The sequence below is a fragment of the Corvus moneduloides genome, chromosome 19, assembly GCF_009650955.1.
Source record: "Corvus moneduloides isolate bCorMon1 chromosome 19, bCorMon1.pri, whole genome shotgun sequence".
NCBI classification, from domain to species: domain Eukaryota; kingdom Metazoa; phylum Chordata; class Aves; order Passeriformes; family Corvidae; genus Corvus; species Corvus moneduloides.
Genome location: NC_045494.1, coordinates 8010715 through 8030635, shown reverse-complemented (window position 1 = coordinate 8030635; position 19921 = coordinate 8010715). Strand labels below are relative to the sequence as shown.

Below are 19921 nucleotides of genomic sequence, written 5' to 3'. Positions count from 1 at the left end.
TCTGCGTGATGATGAAGATAAACCCCCAGCTGTCCCCGTGGGAGGGTCTGGAGGCATTCCCTGTGACACGAGCTGCTCTGAAAGACCTTTCCCGAAGGCACCAGCTCTTCCCAGCAGGGAAAGTACAGGGACTCTACGCGTCTGCGAAGCAGCAGAAGAGGGAAATACTGGGAGAACTGGCCAAGGAGGGGTTGCAGAGAGGAGCAGAGAGGGCTGGAAGACTCAACCTGCGCCCGAGCGCGGAGCCCCCAGCCCGACTGCAGCCCCGGGGCTCCGAGCGCAGCTGCTGCCCCTGGGGAGCCACGGGCCGGTGCCGCCCGCTCCCCCCGCCGGACCGGAGCCGCCGGGAGGCGAGAGCCCACGAGGTGGCACCAGAGCCCCGCCGCAGCCCGGCACCGGCACCGGCACCGAGCGGACATCGCGGTGCCATGGGAGCGCCGACCATCCTCCGGGCATCCCGGTGCCCCGAGAGCGCCGACCATCCTCCGGGCATCGCGGTGCCCTGGGAGCGCCGACCATCCTCCGGGCATCGCGGTGCCATGGGAGCGCCGACCATCCTCCGGGCATCGCGGTGCCATGGGAGCGCCGACCATCCTCCGGGCATCCCGGTACCCTGGGAGCGCCGACCATCCCCCGGGCATCGCGGTGCCCTGGGAGCGCCGACCATCCCCCGGGCATCCCCGTACCCCGGGAGCGCCGACCATCCCCTGGGAATCACGGTGCCCTGGGAGCGCCGACCATCCTCCGGGCATCGCGGTACCCTGGGAGCACCGACCATCCCCCGGGCATCGCGGTTCCCCGGGAGCGCCGACCATCCTCCGGGCATCGCGGTGCCATGGGAGCGCCGACCGTCCCCCGGGCATCCCGGTACCCTGGGAGCGCCGACCATCCCCTGGGAATCACGGTGCCCTGGGAGCGCCGACCATCCTCCGGGCATCGCGGTACCCTCGGGCACCTGGCACTCTCCGGGAATTCCCCAGTGGACATCCTGGCACCCAGCGGTCATTCCAGTACCCTGTGGACATCCCAGAGCCATCCCCAGCAGACATCCTGCTACCCTGCTGGCATCCTCGGCACCTGCCATGCCTCCTGGTATGCTGTGGGTATCCCCAGCACCTGGCAGGCTGCCCAGCACCCTGTGGGCATCCCAACACCTGCCCCTTAAACCCGGCAAGGCCTGTGCAAAGATGCCCTTCCAAGGAGGAAGGACAGAGCTTGCTTTTTACCAGTATCTTCGCAGCGAGATAAAGGGTATCCTGGGTATCCCAGCACCTGCTGGGCATCTTGGCACCCTCTGGGCATTCTGACACGCCCTCGGACACGCAGTATCTCAGCAGGGAGACGCTGGTGATCTAACCTAAGTGCCATAAGGTGGTTAGATCACAGGGACAGCTTGATTCCAGGGAGGATGTTCTCCTGCAGAGTAAAGGCCATTGCTTCCCAAAACAGCCTTACCAGCAAGAGTTGTCCCTAAACTGAGCAGGGAGGCTGCTTGACACGTCTCACTTTGCAGAAGTCCTGCATGTTTTGCTGGGTGGTGTGGACTTGCAGAGTCTCTCAGTGGAGATCTGAACAGTGATGTAAAATAGGAGATGCTCATTTTGACACCCAGGCACTGTAAAATCTGAAGGCCGTCAATATTGTGACAGCCCGGGCCCTGGGCTGTTGTGTCCTAAAAAAGCAATCAGTCCTCCTTCAGTGCCACTTCCTGATGGAAGCACATCAGAGCTCCAGCTGGGATCAGAGTGCAAAAACACACCCGGCTCGGCTCCTCCTAACGAGCAAACAGCCCTGACTTGTCCCCATTATAATCCCCCTGCCGTGAGCCCGGTCAGGGGGATAATGTGATTGTTTTCATGGCTATTTGTGGCTACCTGAAGCCCCACCACTGCTCTTCAGCACTTAATTGCCCTGAAGAGGGACAGTTTCCATCTCCACACATGATTGTGCCCATTACGGTATCTATATTTTATTAGTGGCTGTTGCAATGTACATTAAGGAGATGATGAGGAGCATCACTGTGCTGGATAAAGCTCTGTTTTGAAACCTCGAGAAGACATGGCATCAGTTTAAATGGAGTCAAAGGGCACCTTCTGCCCTTCTCAAAGGTCTGAAAGGTGCAATTCTCCCTGACTACAGAGGGAGAGGGGTTGGTACCTTGTCCACAGCTCCAGGTGGGCTGGATGGATGCCCTGGGGAGATGCGTCATACTCCCCCCTCCAGCAGAGCAATGGTCAGAGGGTGAAATCCTCATGCCAGAGGCACTCATGTGCTCTAGAAGGTCTGAATGCTGCCTATCAACCCTACACCTTGTCCACTTCACAGAGGTCAGGGCATATGGACACAGGTCTGTATTCCCAGGAGCACATCCCTAGAAACAGCTGTAAACCCACAGTGGCACTAACTGGATATTGAAACTGCCTTTCCCTAGGGGTATGCTGCTATTTAGCCACCCAATGGTCCCTTTTAGCTCTATTCTATTTCTTATCCCTGGGGTTGAAGCCAAGAAATGCTCCAGCAAGGAATCACATCAACACGCTGCCTTTCTGATTAATATGATGCTGTAGGGAGCAATTAAATGCTGGGGTGGCAGCTGGGTTGGCCTGGGAGAAGACAGGGGCTGGAGGGCTTCACTGCCTGAAGCTCCCTGATTTGGAGGCAGGACAGGGATGGTTTGTACTTCTCCATCCCTTTGAGCATCCTGCTGCCCTGTCACTCACACCTTGGGGTAGTGAGGAGCTGGGCAGAGCCCCCAGTGCACCCATCACCCACACACTGCCCACCCCAGCCTCGTCTCAGCTTCTTTCCCTAAATGGCTTTAGGGCCATTTGCAAGATTGAAAAATCCCAGCAGGCCTGAGGACAGGGTTCTGGAATTTAGGAGGCAAGCATGGGCAGATCTTTATCCTGGTTGCTTTTCCTACAAGGAGAAACCTTGGAAGGTGGACTGGTAGCCAGCTGGTTGATCCAGCCAAGGCAGAGCAGTCTGGGAGGGAGAGGGCAAGAGGGAAAACACTGTTCTGCTGCTCCTGGGGTATTTTATGCAAGAGAACAAATTAGGCTGAGGATTTCAGGCATTTTCTTGCTATTCAAGCCAGTGCTGCACAGGTGGGGAGATCCAGGGAGAGAAGAGGCAGGATATGTCGTGGTAAAAGACAGGCAGTGAAGGCTATTTTGGATTCCTTTAGTCCTTTGCCTGCCAGAGCAGCAGGATCTGCTCAAAAAAAACTTTTCTATTTACAAAATCTCTGCAGACAGAGGGGGAAAAATCCTTAGAGTCAATGAAGCCAAATATTCGGCTCATTTGCACACCCTAATGAGGGCTTCTAGGAGCCATGAAAAGCAAGATCAGGCTTTGATGTCAGCTGGAGAGCAGCTCCCAGCATCGAGCAGTGCCCAGTGCCAGGATGGACCCCCATCTGTGCCCAGGAAGAGGGATCTGTAAACAGCAGAGCCCCCATCACTGGCGAGTGGGAGATGATGCAGGGCAGCCCACGGCGACTGAGAACTGGGGGATGATGCAGCACAGTGTCCCCCCATCACTGCGGCTCCGAGACGATGCAGTGCAGCCCCCCCATCTCCGGGGACCAGGGCATGATGCACTGCAGGCTCCTCCATCCCTGGGGACGATGCAATGCCGCCTCCCCCCCATCCCTGGGAATCAGAGGAGGATGCAGCCCCCCCCCCCCCCCATTCCTGGGGACGATGACGCAATTCCCCTATCCCTGGGGATTAGAGGACGATGCAGCCCCCCCCCCCCCCCAATCCCTGGGGATTAGAGGACGACGCAGCCCCCCCATCCCTGGGGCCCCTGACGCGGCGCAGCCCCCTATCCCCGGGGATGATGCAGCGCAGCCCCCCGCATCCCTGGGGATCAGAGGACGATGCAGTCCCCCATCCGCGGGGCCGATGATGCAATCCCCCATTCCCGGGGATCAGCAGACGATGCAGCCCCCCCAGCCCGGGGCCGGTAACGCAGCGCAGCCCCCCCGGCCCCGGCCCCGGTCCCCCCTCGCCCCCCGGTCCCTCCCGGTCCCCGCCCTCCCCTCCCGCCCCTCCCCGCGGTGGGCGTGGCCTGTGCCCGCGGTGGGCGGGGCGTGCCGGTGCCGTGGGCGTGGCCTGTGTCGGTGCTGTGGGCGTGGCCGCCTCTGGCCCCGCCCCCCGGCCGTTACTTGCCGCCCCTCCCCTGCCCTCCCCCTCCTGCCGGCCGCGCGCTCCCGCTCACCGGCGCCATGGCGGAACAGCCCGAGGAGGGGGCACCGGCACCGCCGGCAGCGGCACCCCCGGCTCCCCCCGCCGCGCTGCCCCTCTCCGCCCCGCCGGGCGGTTCACAGCGCCTTCTCTTCTCCCACGACCTGGTGTCGGGCCGCTACCGCGGCTCCGTGCGCTTCGGCCTGGTGCGCCTCATCCACGGCGAGGACTCGGAGGAGGACTCTGAGGAGGGCGGGCGCGGGGCCGCGGCCGGCGGCGCCGCCAGCTCGGGCGGCTCCGAGTCGGGAGGCCCTGGCGCCGGCGGCGGGGAGGAGGGCCGCGCCAGCCCGCTGCGGCGGGGCTACGTGCGGGTGCAGTGGTACCCGGAGGGCATCAAGCAGCACGTCAAGGAGACCAAGGTAACCGGGGTGGGGGGCGGCCCGCGGCCTGCACGGGCCCGGGTCCCTCCCCGGGGGGCTGGCGCCGGTTGCAAGACCGGGGCGCCGCCTCGGAGGCCTCCTGGGGCAGGGCCTGCACGGCCTGCGGGGCTGCGGGGTCGGGTGCGCTGGAGGCTCCCGAGCAGGAGGTTGCTGCTCTTTTTCCCCCGTGACGCCCGTCCTTGCCCGCCCGTGCAGCGAGCAGCCGGAGCGGGGAAGGGGGACGGTGTCCTCCAGAGGGTGAAATGCCGTTCCCTCCCTTCATCACACTCCCTCTGGCAGCCCAGCATGGATGCTGCTGCCTTGCGCTGGTGGTAGAGCATGGCTGCTCTGCTGAGGCACTGGGGCTTGGTGGCATAAGGAGCAGCGTGCCTGTGAAGGTGATTTGAGCGAACTTCCAGACATCTCTTACTTGCTGGAGTTGTAGGGCAGTGTCCCAGCCTTTATTGCCCGGTGTCGTCATTGCCTGTTTAGGAGAGTCAGCAGCTGAGCAGGGAAACCTCCCCTGGATAAAGATTTCAGCAGGAAGCAACCACGGTTTGCATCTGCCCTTGTTTACGTGAGCATTTACCCCTTGCTAATGAGGCACGCGTAAATCTGTGGCATCTTAATTATATCTGACAAGCCACAAGGTGTAGGTCTGCGCTGGAATATTCCCACTTCCCAAAGTTGGTCTGGCCTGGGGTTTTAGCCCAGGCTGACAGACAGTTCAGAGACAAAAGCGGGCGAGGGGGGCACTGTAATAGAGCACAAAGGGGCTGCCAGGGATGGGCGTTGCACTGAGCAGAAAGGGCTCCTGCACTGTCCCTGCAGGGTCCCCCTGCTCCTCTGGGCTGGCAGTGGAAAGCAGGAGGCTTCTGGAGAACCCGTCTGCTTTGCTGTCTCAGAAATGGCCCTGCACGCTGCAGGAGAGAGGGGGGACTGAGAGGAAGAAAGGTGTGTTGCAGTCCTAAAGGCATCGCTAGGATTGCCAGTGCTACAGAATGAGCTAAATTTAGGTGGTAGTGTCATTAGACACGTGACCACTTGGAGATAAGGAAAATGAAAACAGGTATTCTGAAAAGATACTGCCATGTGATGTATTTCTACCTTAAAAGAAAAAAAAAAGCCTCTTTTCTCTAAAAAAACCTCCATGATTCAATCACTGCAGCCTTCCAGTAAAATCTTTGTGTGTTGTTGCAGCAAAAATTTGTCCCAAGTTGAGTTTGGTTTTCAGTGTCTAAACAAAGCCACCTCCATTTAGGTGCGTAAACACAGATTTAGTTGTGTCTGTTGGGTTCCCAAATCCAGAAGTGTTAGCTCTGACTTCAGTCACTTGGTAACTGCACCCATTGCAGTGTTAGAAAAAGCTGGACTGAGGAGGATCAGAAATCAAAGACAGTTATGTAAATAAACTGTCTTTCCTTTTAGTGCTGCTGCTCTGGTGTAGGTGCCTTTACCACTCAGGTAATGGACCCCGGGGAGAAGCTTCCTGAATGCTTGAGAAATTTAGGTGTACTTCTATTGATTTTTTTTTTTTTTTTTCATTTGAAAAGCTGCCCACTAACCAAATTGAGAGGCATTGTGTACAGTCTGCACTGCAGCTCAGGATTGCTGAAAACAAACCTGATGCCACTGGAAGCATGCAGTGTGAGTGATCATGGTTTTGTGGTTATAATTGGTTTTTTTAGCTGTCTGCTGACCCAGCCCCTTTTGGGTTCCACTGATGTGTGAGAACCAGCCGGGTAAGCCTGACACGCTTGTCATTGTCTGTGCTGGGAGGGGTGCAAACCATAGGCATTATATGGTTATCCTGGGTCTAAAGTTTGTTGGGTTTTTGGTGCTGTTACTTACAGGTACCTCTTTTGGCTGTGCCTGACTCTCTAGCATCTTTGGTTGTGAGAGTCTTGTGTGATGACCTTAAAACGTTGACCTGTCCTAGTCACAGCTAAACCATGGACTCCAGAGGATGCCTGTTGCTCTCTTCTATTTCCTTTTATTTCCCTTAACTCTGAAATGGGCAGAGGGTAAAGATGCTCTTGAGGCTAGGACTTTTGTGTGCCTATTTTGTGTGTTAGGTCCTGCTTCCACACAGAAGGCTGGTTGCTTGTCTACCTCCTGTTTGTCAGGTGCTTCAGGATCTGGGAATCCTGGTGTGTGTATTGGATAGAGCGAATAACTGAGGGAGAAATAAAGTTGTTGGAAATACTGAGTCCAGTGAAACAGCACCTTTGGCTTCCAGTGCAAAGGTCAAAAGCAACTTTCTGTACCCAGTTATGATCCTTGAGCTTTCCTATCTTTTCTTGGACAGTTTGGGTTTTTTTTTCATGTAGGTTGTTATTTTTGCTGTTGCTTCTGGAAGTTCAACACTTGCTGTTGCTCTTTCCTGTTGGGAATGGTAGGCAGAATGCCACTTAAACCCAGGCACACAATTACTGATGTTAATCAGTAATAGAAGCTTTCTCTTGAGATAGAGCCTAGCAGTGCAAAGCCCCACCAGCTCCTCCAGTAATTGTATATGTGAGCACATTCCTGCTTTTGGTTCCCCTGTTAGTAGTCATTAGCAGCATGAAAACAATGATGTGAATAAAGGAAGAGCCAGGATTTCTTACCCTCTGGCTTCAAGTGCTTCTTTCCTGCTTTCCCTGGCCATATCACCCATTTAAGGCACTGGGAAATCACCCTTGCTGAGTATTGTAAAACCCAAGCAGACATGGAAGGAGAAAGCTTCCCTTTCCAAATATATTTGCCATCCGTGTCTTGCCTGACCCAACAAATCTGCAGAGCAATTCTTCTGGCTGGCTAAAGCCAAATCTCTGGATGTAATTTGGAAGGCAGGTTTGGAAGTACTATGAGCTGCTGTAAACACCTGATGCTTTTTCTAAATTAATCAGGAGTACTTGGGACCCAGCTGAATTTTAATTTCAGGATCTCTCAGCTGTAGTTCAGCATTCCTGCTGCACACTTGAGTTGCCTTTGGGAACTTTATGGAAACATTTGAACATACTGGGTATATAGTCAGGCTCTGGGGACTTCAAAATGCTGCTGCCCTTCCTCCTGCCTCTTCCCTGAAAGCCTCAGACCTCTCTGCCACCTTTCATTTTCACAAAGCCTGGGCGAGGCAGATAGGCCGCTTGTGCAGCTGGGGCAAATGGAAAGTGCAGGTGTTGTGTTTCAGCACCTTATCTGAAGGCCTTCAGCCAGCCAGGCCTCCTGAGTTCCCTGTGCCTGCCTCTGGGAGCACGGGCTTGGTGTGATGCTGTGATACACTGGCAGTACTGGTTGATGTATGCGTAGGGACCATTGCAGGACCCCAGGTTTGCCATAAGAGTCAAGGTGCAATTTTTTAAAAGTTTTTAGCAGGTTTTTTTTGTAAGGTCCAGAATACAACTTAGTTTGGATGACTCTCTTACCTCATTCAGCTTTGTTTTGGAAACAGATTCAAACTATCAGGACTCCTCAGACATAAACCAGGGGCTGATGAACTTATTACCTGGAAATTACCTGATGTTACCTCCAGAAGGCTCTATATGAATTCAGCTCTGCTTCATCCCACACAGACCTTCTGTTCTTTTCCACCCTTTGCTCCTGTAATTTCCTGACCTCAGGTACTGGGTCATGGATCTAACACAAGGTCACAGGAGAAGTTTCTGAAGATCGTCAGGGTCTGTGTTTTCCCTGTGTCCATTCACAGCCACTCTCAGCCCTCACTGCTGGGATCCCAGCCCATCAGCATGTGCCCTTCAGACGTTAATCCTAGCTAGTGACTGCAGCCTATTTACAACTGAGGGATGAAAACAGCCTTAAAAATCTTCCATCTTCAAACCTGGCGAGGTGTTGGCCATCTGGAAGTGCAGTGGAACAGTGTGGGTACATTGGGGCAGGTGAAGAGGGATTGTAGGATCCTTTTCAGGGGCCATGAGGAAATGCTGGCCAAAAACAGTGCCAAACTCTGGATCTGTTGCAGCACACAAATTCCGTGCCCATAAACTATTAATAGTGAGTTTTACTGGGTGAGGAAGCTGTATCTAACCCTCTTCTTGCATCTGACATTTCAGTTAGTCTCCCAGGGGGGTTCTTTGAAACCACCTGATGTTTGTAGCTGTTAGAGACAGAAGAGGCTTACTGGAATTTTTGCAGTTCTGCATAATACACAACCAATTAATGTGTGACCTTTCCATCCTGTGAGTATCATTGCAAGGTTAGGTACCCTTGGGTCAATTCCCTGTTTTGATTTGTTTGGCTCTTGTGATATAGACTTGGGGATCATCATTAATATTTTACTGCAAAAGTGGAATCTGGCACAATTCACAGTGTGGAAGTCTCAGGAGTACTAAATATTGTACACTGTTACTGCTTTGTGTACTGTGTGCAGAGTGAATTGGTAATTCAGGAGTTGAAAGTGGCCATCTGGGCTAAGCCATTTATTACAATTATTCCAAATGTAGACAGGAGTGTTATTTTTAAAATGGACGAAGCCTGTCCTCAAGCAAGCAGTGTTTGTGATGTGCTCTCTTCCAAGATGTGCTCCCTTCCAGTGTGCTGCTATAGCTTAAAAAAACCCCAAACTAAATTAGTAATGCTTTTAGGACTAGTAAACAAACTAATGTGCACTAAAAGCTTTAGAAGGAATCAATCAATGCCCATGACAGGCTCTGAAATACCTGTGTGGGTGAGACATTTTGCTGCAGCTTTCTCATACAAGTTTTTTTATTTGCTGATGTGATAGATCTCCAGTGCAGACTTCAGCAAAAAAGGGACTTCAGGCAATTTTATAAAGTTTCGTTTTTGGCTAAAGATTCTTTATTGAAGTTAAATAAAAGCAGCTTTGACAGATGCTTTTTGGGACAAGGTCTTGCTTGCCTATGGCAGCTGTCCTCAGCTTCTCTCCTTTCTTCAGAGGAAACACATTATTTTTAATGCTCAACATCTGTGTTGGTGTGGGAAATAATTGGTGTTTGGAAAGCTAAAAGCCTCTTCTCCTTTGACTGTTTAATTACTTGGGGGATTTCAAAGGCTCAGAAGGTGATGACACCTTCCTAAATGCTACTTAGGAAAACCCTGCCTCATTTTTTCCGTTCTGCTGTTACCTCCCACCATGTGCAGGGTCTTTGCCCAAAGGGACCTGTGTTTAGGTCATCCTAAGTACAAGAGCTGATCGCTTGAGCTGAAATCTTTGCACTTGCTTTTGAGGTTGGCAGTCCTGACTTTCCTGGAACTGAGAGATGTGAGAGATGATGGCTCGGCTTCTGCATTTTACATAGTGCTCCAGAGTACCAGACCTGTAACTCAGCTCAGGCTCTACCTTGTGTAGCTGATGTGTCCCACTCCTGAGACCTTTAGACCTGTGGCAAGGTATGAGAATGCTAACTCCTAGGAAAAAAACCAAAAACCTGAAGGGAGACTCCATGGTAATGTTTGGGCTTTCTTCCATTTGCTTTTAGCCTGCTAAATAGAAATGTGCATGTTTATGTCTGAATCAAAAATAGTCTGCTAACTTGAATTTGGGATATTAAGCAAAAGTAAGTTTCTGTTAATGACAATGTCCCAGGACTGGGGGGGTTTCCATCTGACAGATATGAATGAGGTTTTTTCTTTCTGATTGTTTAATGTTTCTGTGAAGGGAGCAGGAAACTTTGAGGGGTAATGATTGTTAGGGGTGATGAAAAACTTCAAATAGTGTGAAGAGCATGTGGTTTTGACAGTAAAGACGGTAGGTAGTAAAGATGCTGATTACTGTAATAGCTGCAGCACTTCCAGATGTGCCTGAGTTTCAAGTTGACAGGTGTCTTTTTAGCTTTAATTTTGTTTCTGGTCTGTGCTGACTGAATTTCAGAGGATCCTGTGCCTGTGGTGGTACAGAGCGCACACAGCCCAGCTTGGTGCAGTTGGTGACTTACATGCCTGGATGCGTTTCTGGATAGAAAACATCTCTTACTGTGCGTTTCAGGGTTATTCTTACCTCCCTTATGCGTTTGACTGCACATCTGGCCAAAAGAAAGGTATGGAGTGGTGTGTCTGCTGTGCTTTCTGCTCCAGCCTTTGGGAGCGCTTGGACCAGGCTGTGGAAGAGACACAAGAAGAAATTGTGAACATTTACTGGGCTCAAATCTTCAGCGTGTGGTGTAGATGGAAACAAACGTGGTGGTGGATGTGGACTTGATAAGTGTATGTTGGATATGTGCATGTGCAGGAGAGATAAGGTCAAGTACAGGTGATATTATCTTTGTTTTCTGCCCTTAATTGTATTGGGATTTAAAGCATCTTAATGGAGAGGCAGATCCAATAAGCACCTGCAGATGGAATTTCTTCCTCTCACAGAATGACCAAGGCCAAAACCATAGGTTGAGAGTGGGCAGATTTGGAGACAAAGAACTCTGTACCTCTGTACATATTTTTAATGCTTTACAATGCTTTTTAAAGAAATGACATCACTTTTATGCTTTGTTCAGCCTTCTCCATCAGTCAGGTGCAGGTTGCACCAGAGAAGCTCTGACTGCAGGGAGCTGCAGTTCAGTTCAGGTTACTGGGAAGACTTAAGCTAAATAGCATTGATGCTTCTATGCTGTGAGATTAGAATGTGCAGTGTGGACCTGCTGGTCTAAAATTTAACAAATTAACAGCCGATGTGTGGAAGTGGTGTCTTAGACCAGTATCTTCATGAGCCTCTGTAGTTCTGGTGGGTTTTTGGATTTGCTTGCTGTGTTAGCTGCTGGGATGGTGTACAAGGTTGCTTGGATATACAAGGTGGAAGCCAAGATACAAAATGCTTTTTATGCACATATGCTGAGACCTTGAAAGTGGGACACATCAAGCTACACCATAAATAATCTGTCTAGTTTTTCAAAGGGTTTGAACAACCCTGCTGATGTATGTTGGATGCTCCAGGTAGGTAGGCTTCTTTGGGATTGCAAAGCTGGGGTTTTTCCATGCTTTTGCCATTGTCTTTAAAATCATGACCTTTGTTTCTTTCCTCACCAGCTGGTGCTGCTGCTCTGTGTGAAAGAATGGGTAGTGAGAAGGCTGTTGGCAGGAGGTGAGACCACGGACTGGCAGCAGAGCAGGCCAGGAGAGGACAGGAGCCCTTGGTATCTTACTGTAGCTTCCAGGCCAGGAAAAATTAAATTCACAGGAGTACATTAGGAACAAGGAAACCGTGCTCAGCTTGCATTTGCAGTGGTATCACTTCACAGCCTCTGGTTACAGTCTCTTGAGTTGAAGAGAAACTGCATAGCCATACCCTTGGTCCATTAAGCAGGATTGGTTTTGTACAATAAAACTGCAGCAGTGGTACCGTGTGGTTCTGTATTCAGCACGCATCAGACTCAGTCTCAGTGGTTTGCTCTTATTGCTGCCTGTAAAGCCTTTAGCTTTTCTCCATGTGAGGGAGGGGTTTGGAGACAGACAAGTGAAGAGGGCTATTTAATCACCAGCTGCAAAAATGAGGAGCTTAAGGCTTTTAACTATTTTTCTTAGCCCGGAGCTGGGAGTTCTGGTACCTCATTCCTGTGGAAGTGACTGGGTACAGTTGTCATTTGTCAGTGGATGATGAATCTTCTGCTTAGTAAAATACACTAATACTGTGAGCTGGAATTAGTTCCATCATGACTGATTTATTTTTTACCTACTTTTGAAAGGATATAACTTCTTTGAGAATAAAAGAACTTTTCGTATGAATCATTTGGGTGTAAGAAACGGTGCTGCTTTTTTGCTGATAAAGGATACTTAGCAAATAAGTAGCACTTTTCATCTTCAAAGCATTTTCTGGGCTCTGATGTGGCAGTGCGTGTTGGAAAGGTGACAGAAAGTCTCTCCTCAGGTGACTCTGGGTAAGACAGCCAGCATTAGTGCTGCCAGGTGGTGTTTTCATGGTGTGTGCTCAGTGCCTTCTCTATTTGACCATTTTCAGGGCTGGAGAGCTTGAGCTGGCTGCTCAGTGGAAACACTTTTTGACATTCCTTAGTGCAGTTGCAGCTAGCGATTTGTCTGGGAAAATTACTCTCAGGCAGAGCCACAATACATTGGTTGTTTGGTGTTTGTGTGAAATGGGATGCTTGGGAACTCACCACTTGGTGTTGAGTAACTCAAGTTTGATTTGGTTTCACTTACATGAGAAGCTAAGCTGAGTAACTCAGTGTTTTAAAATTTAGTTTAGGTGTAGGTCTAGTGAGCTGGGGATTTTTGCAAGGCTGGGTTAGAATTGTAGTCAGTGAAGAATAGCCAAGATTAACTCTTAGTTCATAGTGGTGTTCCTGGAATCAAGTGAGTATTTCAGATCTCTTGGCTCAAGATCTGTTGTTAAAGAACTGGTCTTAGATCTCAGTCCTCAGTGAAATTGTTGGCAGCAGCTATACTGAAACAGCTGGGGCTTGACTAGCACCGATCACCTAGGAGCCTTTGCATTTTCCTTTACCCTCATGGCACTGAAATGGCCATTCTGCTTTACCTGCTGCTGGAAAGGGGTCAGAGGCCTCAGCAGCGTGAGGGGCTGCTGCCCATGCCAAGTGTCCAGTGCTGCCTCTGCTCTCTGCCCTCACATCTTTGCTTTTCAGTGTTTGGAGTGAGTGTGCACAGAGTACTGCTTAGTATTTTTGCTGAGAGTTGATGGGATTTCCAGCATGGCCCTGCTTGTCCTTTGGTTTTGCCTTTCTGTCTGCTTTTGAAGATGAAAGTTGGTTTGTTTCCTCTTGGAAGGTGGGTTATGTATCTAATCCAAGTGAATAATTCTCATGACTATTGCAAGTATTACTTAGGCTTCGGTTCAGCCTCAGAGTCCAAGTTCCTTGAAACAACATCAGTCTTGAGACAAAATAGCCACATTTTCTAAATTTAGAGTTACTACACAGTGGGATAACTGGCTGGAAATGATACATCATGAACCGCCTCTTCAGATTTTTGTCCTTAGCACATGCAACTTCTGTCAGAAGTCTTTTCTCTGTCCTTGTGCTGCAGGTTATTGAAGCTGCTCTGATTTTCCATGCTGTGGTACAGCATTGTCTTGGTGAACTGCCTGTGGGTTCAGTTTAAAGCAGAAAGTGGGAGCAGGGAAGAGGGAGGGATCTTCATCCTTAGTTTAAAACTTGATTTTGTGGCTTTTTGTTTCTTAAAGTCTGCGGATGGATGATTATTTGCTTCCTGTAAGGGATGGTCTGGTCAGCGTTTCAAGTGTATTCCAAAGAGCTTGGGAAGCTCTTCCTAGTTGTAGTAGTACATAATCACAGAACTTCCTCAACTGTGCATCTCTGTACATGGCTGAAATACAAGAAAGAAGAGAGCACCCTGTGGAATGCCACAGCAGTGACAGTGACACTGTACAGGAAACACCAGCATTCCTGGCTGCTTAGTTTAGGAAGAAGCTTCAGGATGGCTTTCTTAATTCATTAACTGATATTTTTATTGTCCTAATGTCAGTGTTGTGGGATTTCACTGTGTGTTACAATTGGACAAGCAGATCCAGAGCGTGTCATTGGCTCAGTAACTACTTTTTCCCCCACCACATCTGACCCGTGTAGCTGATTCGGCTTATTGGCGCTTTTGACTCTGGGGCCAGAAACTTCCTCTGTTTAGTTTTGTGTGGTGGTGGGGATTGTGCTGGTACATGACAGAGAAAAGTGTCATTTGGTTCATGAATGAAATCTGCCCTGTAGTGATAAAGCAAAGTGCAGGGTGACTTTATTGTAACAAAATGTGTGCTGGGCAGGGACTCCCTGTGAGCACTCTGGGCTGGTGCTGCTGAGGGCATCACTGCAGGAGCAGCCTGCTCTGTCTCTCAGAGAAGTTCTATTAAAGAGTTAACTCATTGCTTTGATTCCTTGAATTAGGAACCTGTCCCAGTCTGGATGAGAAAAGTTGTAATTTCTAGCATAAACATGCAAACAGCTTACACCTAGTAAAAAGCAAATTTGGCTCTGAAATAGCTGCTTGTCTTTATAAATGTGCTATTATGTGGTGAAGCACAGTTATTTTCTCCCTTTTCACCCTCAGACTGTATATCACTAACTTGCTTCCTGGAGAGGCTCTTTCCCCACTATTCCTGCCACCCTTGTCCACACTTCCTCCAGCTGACACCGTGCTTTCTTCATCAGTTGGCTCTGGCTGCCCTGATCAGCCTCGAGTACCTTGCTGAATGCTATTAATGTTTCTTTCCTGAGCCCAAGTGTTAGATGAAAACTTAACAATTCGTACATCAAGCACTATTTGTATTTCACAGGAGTATTATGTGATCTGCTCTCATATTTCTTGTTCTGTTGTGGAGCTCAGAGGAAAATTAATTTATGGAAAACAGATATCACCAATATGGTAATTGCTCTGGTCACTTCCATGCATGTGTAAATTCTTTATTTAGAGGGGTCTTTCTGATTTTTTTTCAGTGTTCACACTTTGAATTTTGGAAGAAATCCAGGCTAAATTCCTGGCTTCCTCTTAATTGTTCTGTCTGTATTCTTTATTCTCAGTAACATAATTTAGCACCAAATTGCCATCCATAGGTATTGGTTACCATTTGAAATCTGTTTGTGCACAATGGTTAAAATAATTGTGATTCAGATTTCCTCTTACTTTAGTGTAGTGAATGCAGCCCGAGTGTGTTTTACACTAATTCCGTGTATTCTGCTGCTTAATTGGCACTGGGTGCAAACACACCACGTGTATTCACACCTAATGTCTCCCTCACAGGGATGCTTTGGTTTCTTTTGTTAGTGCCCCACTCAGTTGCTTTCTCTTCAGCTACGGCAGTCTCTGATTAGCATATGTACAGCCGTGCAGGGCAGCTCTTCGGAGGAAATGCTCTTTTCTGAGAGCTCCCAAAGCTGCCATACTTGCTCTAAAGTGAGCACTGCAAACAGGGAGCTGCAAAAGCAATTTTTTTCTCTTTAGTGGTTGTGCCAGATTGGAAACTGGCAGTGCTGGAAACCCAACCTGTTGGTTTTGACAAACAGTGTTTGACTTTGGCCATGGTCAGTTGGGTAGAGGTTTCATCACCCACCCGACCTCTGATAGTAACCACTGAGTGCACTTTACTGTCCTGGTGACTGACAAGAACCTTAACTTTCTCTTGTGATAATCTCTTCTAATCTGGCAGTGATAAGTGCTTGCTGTCAGGAGAGCTGTGGTGAGAAATGAAGGGACTGAAAAATCAGCTTTAAAGGTGGTGTTTGTAGGGCAGATTCCCATCTCTGTGCTCCTGTACTTGTGTCTCTGAATGACTGTTGTGCTCTTGTGCTGCTGAGGGGGCAACAAACTCAGGGTGAAGAGTTCTTCTCCAGAACTGGGATCTTTGTGACTGCTTGGTACTTGGTTTGGGCTAGCAAGCCATTCTATAAAAGCATTTATGAGCAATCTTAGAACTCTGCTGTGTGACTTCTTTCTGCTGCTTCTTGGTGCTGGAAGAATTTGTGATGGTAGCAGCAAATTGAACACCCCAGGAGCTGGGGAGTCCATGATTCTTGTTCTGGAAAGCAGCCTAAGGAATCTTTATGAAACGCCAGTTGTTCTTGTTAGTGCTGCTAACTTAGCCCAGCTTTAGCACAGTTGAGGTTGCCTGCCTCTGATCTGCAGTGCTGGCAACGCTTGAATAAAGCCTTAAAACAAAAGATCAAGGATTAGAGGCAAAGTGACATTCAGAGCATCATTGTCCAACCTGTGTATACAACTGTGCGTGGTAGAAAAGACACCAAATTGCAGTTCTTAAGTATTTCTAACTGGGCTCTTGGCTCAGGTGGTTCCTGCTGTGCTGTAAGAGGATCAGGCACTGCTGCTGTACACAAAAGTTTGTTGTTGTAGCAGGTTGTTTTTTCGTAGCTCTTTCTTTGATTTTTGATACCATTTGGCTGCTTGGAGGCCCTGAAGTGTTCATGCACTTTGATTAGGTTTAGTTTTCTCCCCACACCTCCAGAGACTCAAAGACCCTTTCTCTTCACATCTTTTATCTTTGCTATTTTCATTGTTCACTGGGAATTAAGTTATTCAGGGCAATAGTATGTTCATTGCTCTTGAGAGCAGTCCCTACCCTGCTCCGGATGGCTGGCAGGGCATCCATCTGCCCTCTCAATTTTCCAGTTTCATCAGAAAAAGATCCCTAGATATTCTCAAAATGCTTAAGTGGTTAATTATGACCTTCTAGCCTGGGAGTGTTGCATCTGAACTGAGGAGTGATGTTGAGCTGAGCTTTTAGGTTTTCCTGCTAGTGAGCAACGCTGGCACGTGAGCTAAAAGGGCATTTTTCCCCCCCCACTAAATTGCTTTAGGCTGTATAAAATGAAGCAGGATTATCTGTATTCTGAAGAAGGGTAAAACAAAGGATGTTTCTTCTGTTCTCATGGAAATGAGGCTCAGGGAGGAACATTGCAAGGTTAATACCTGCTTTGTGCATACCTAGTGCTGCTACTTAAGCTTACTCTCCTCTTAACAGTGCCTTTATCTTGTGCTTTCAGGAAAACCTGGCACCTGCCAAGTTCAGCTACAGTGTGATTTAGCAAAGTGGCAAATCTTCATTAGAGACCAGGAAGAGCTTTTAATCAGAAATGACAACATGCAGTCTATGATTTGCACCCAGGCCTCAAGTGATGGGTGAAATCACCCTTCTCAACACCCACCTTGCTATAAATAGCTGTTTTCACTGGGGGCAGGTGCTACTGAAATGTCACTTGGGTGAAATCTGAGTGATGTGTTGAGTGTGTGTCTCAGAGCCGAGAGAGGCATTGTCTTTGTCGGATGTATTGAAACGTGCGTGTCTCTGCCAAGAGATGTTGTAATGGTGAGATAGATATCGATCAGAGCTGCTCTTGAAGTGTTTTGAGACTCTAATACTTCCTTGAATCATCTCAGTGCTCCATTCACAAAAGCTGCTGCTGTTAAAACGTCACGCTGTCGGGTGTGTCTTGTTTTTATCCCACCCCATTCCACCGCCATGAGGGATTTTTTTTTTTAGGAAACTCGGTATACTTTTTCAATTCCTTACTTTTGTGCACATCACAAGGGGTTATTTTTTCCCCATTATTATGAACAGAAGTGTTGTTTGAGTGCCCAGACAGTTGGTAACATCTGGGAATCTGCTTTTTGGTGGAGCATTAAGTATCTTCACAATTCTCTTTTTATAATTGTCCTCTGAAAGGGTGAGCCATGGTGACTTTCCCAATGGAATATTTATCCATCACGTGCTGTCTCTGCAGTGTTATTGTGGGACTATACTTCTGAGTGTTCCTGCAAGAGGAAAATTACAATTTGTCTTGATCCATCCATTCAGCCCTAGAGTGTTCCTTGAACTTTGTGGAAGAGTCTGAGATGGGTACATGTGGTAGAAGAAAAGTAGGATTCAATTGCAAATTGCTATTATTACAATCACTTTCTGAGATCATCTCTACCAATCATCACTTGGTCTTGAGAGCAGCAGCTTCTTTTTAAACTTAACTGATACCTTTTTTAAAAGCTACTGTATAAAAAACATCTTTCCTAGATGAAATAGATTTGGGACTTCTGAATTACAGGCGTTGATTTTAAGCAGACTTCAGATCTTAGGGCTGTTCCTGTTCAAAAAGTGCATGACACTTAAATGCTTTAACTCTGAGGCTTCTGAGTACCTGGCTGGAGAGCTTAGACACCCAAAGCCCATGAAGTTATCCCTGTATTGGTCTTGTTTCTGACAGTCAAGGAGGATTTTAGTGCAGATGCCTGTGGGCAATGGCGTTGTGGTGACAAGGTAATCCTGAAAGGATCTGGAGTACGGCTGTGGTGGCAGACTCAAGCACTGATGGGCAAGTGTGTACCACACCTCCGTATAAATGATTTTTAGTAATTCCCATTTTTGTGTTATCATCTATCTCAGCCTGGCCTGCTGACCAGACTAAAAGCTAGGAAGAGCTCTAAATTTGGAGCTGAAGCAGCATGTGTGTTGTACAGAGGGAAGGTGCCTGCTTGCACACAGCTGGGTTTGGGAGCTTTGTTTCATTTCCCCAAGTCTGGCAAGGAGGATGGAGAAATTTGAGAGAAGATGTGATGCTGAGCAGCACCAGGAACCTGAGAAGTGCTGGTGCTGCAGTGAGGGGGTGGATGTAGTAGAAATGGTGTCTGTGGTGCTGGGTCCTGCTGCAAAGAGAGACTCAGGTCTGTCCTGCCTTAGGGAGCCTGCATTTGGATGTGATCTGGCTGCCAGACCTGCCTGACCGCTGCCTTAGTGTAAAGTCCTTTTCACTGACATTCCCAGCCAGCGTATCAGAAGAGCTGCCTGAAAAAAGGAAGGAGTTTATACCATGAAAAAGGAGAGGATGTGTTTGTTTCCTTCCAATTACAGGGAACTTTAAGCCTGATCTCTGCTTAGCTTGTTCTGCTTGGAGTGATAAGAACCAAAGGAAAAACCGTGGGATTTTCTTCATCTGTGGTTTTCTTACCCCGCCCCTGGTGATCTCATATCTGTTTAAATCTGAGACATATTTCTGTGCAACATAATCCTTGTTGTTTTGTGACAGCTTATTGTATGCACATTCTCTGTGCATCTCCTGCTTTTAACTGCTTAGTGTGTACCAAAGCAGGAGTTATTTTTACTGCTGTCAGTGGCGTTGAGCTTTGCAGCACTGGGCGTATCTTGTTCTGCGTCCTGCCTCCACGAAGCAAGCAGCCTTCAAAGGGATCAGGGACCTGTGCTGCTGCTGGTGATGGAGAGGGGAGAAAAATGATGAGGTTCAGCCTGTAAAAACTGTTGGGTTTTTTGAATGTCTAAAATTGCTGTGGGATTGAAAAACGCTAGATCTGAAACACGTCCTGATGGGGAGAATGCACTGCTCAGATGTGTTTTCCGAAGGCTGTGGCGGTGAGGTGTGTTGTTCTGTCAGTGCTTTTTCCACCTTTTCTCGGTTCCTGTTGCATTCCTGATGACCTCAGTGTGAGCTGCTGTCCCTGATGCCCTGCTGACAGACTGTGTCCATGTCACTAGTGTGCCATGGGGAAGCTCTGAGCCAGCTCAGGCTGCAGCCCTGAGGGATTGGGCCTGGCTCCTTGGATACGCTGCCCCAGAGCAGCTTTACACAAATTCGTTGTCTTTTGAACTTTTTATGGTTCATTTCTGGTTTCTTGGGGACTTTCTTAGGTTGGGTTGGGGGTGTGTGTTTTGCAGGGTTGGTTTTTGCTAGCTCTGCATTAGTAGAGAGTAGCAGCTGTATCTTGAAAGCAGTTTGAATTTCCCAGAACTTTGGGACACACGGGTTAGGTGTAATCCTTACACGTGAGTTGCTGCTCTTTTTTTCTGTATTTTAATGCAGCCCATGAGTCTGCTTGTCTCTGTTCTTTTCACTAATGGCTAACAGGCTCCTTTCCTGTGGAGAC

At 48.8% G+C, this 19921-nt stretch overlaps 1 protein-coding gene across 2 annotated transcripts in view; it reads left to right on the top strand.

Moving 5' to 3' along the window:
- Positions 1–4187: 4187 nt before the first annotated feature.
- Positions 4188–19921, top strand: part of UBE2O (ubiquitin conjugating enzyme E2 O) — a 62384-nt gene continuing 46650 nt past the window's right edge. The window contains exon 1 of one of the 2 annotated variants that reach the window (XM_032128785.1): positions 4188–4609. In XM_032128785.1, coding sequence (XP_031984676.1) covers positions 4232–4609 — 378 coding nt within the window. In that variant the 5' untranslated portion in view covers positions 4188–4231. Of the gene's footprint in view, positions 4610–6220; positions 6257–19921 lie in introns of those variants that run through there. The other variant, XM_032128787.1, reaches the window with a different exon arrangement.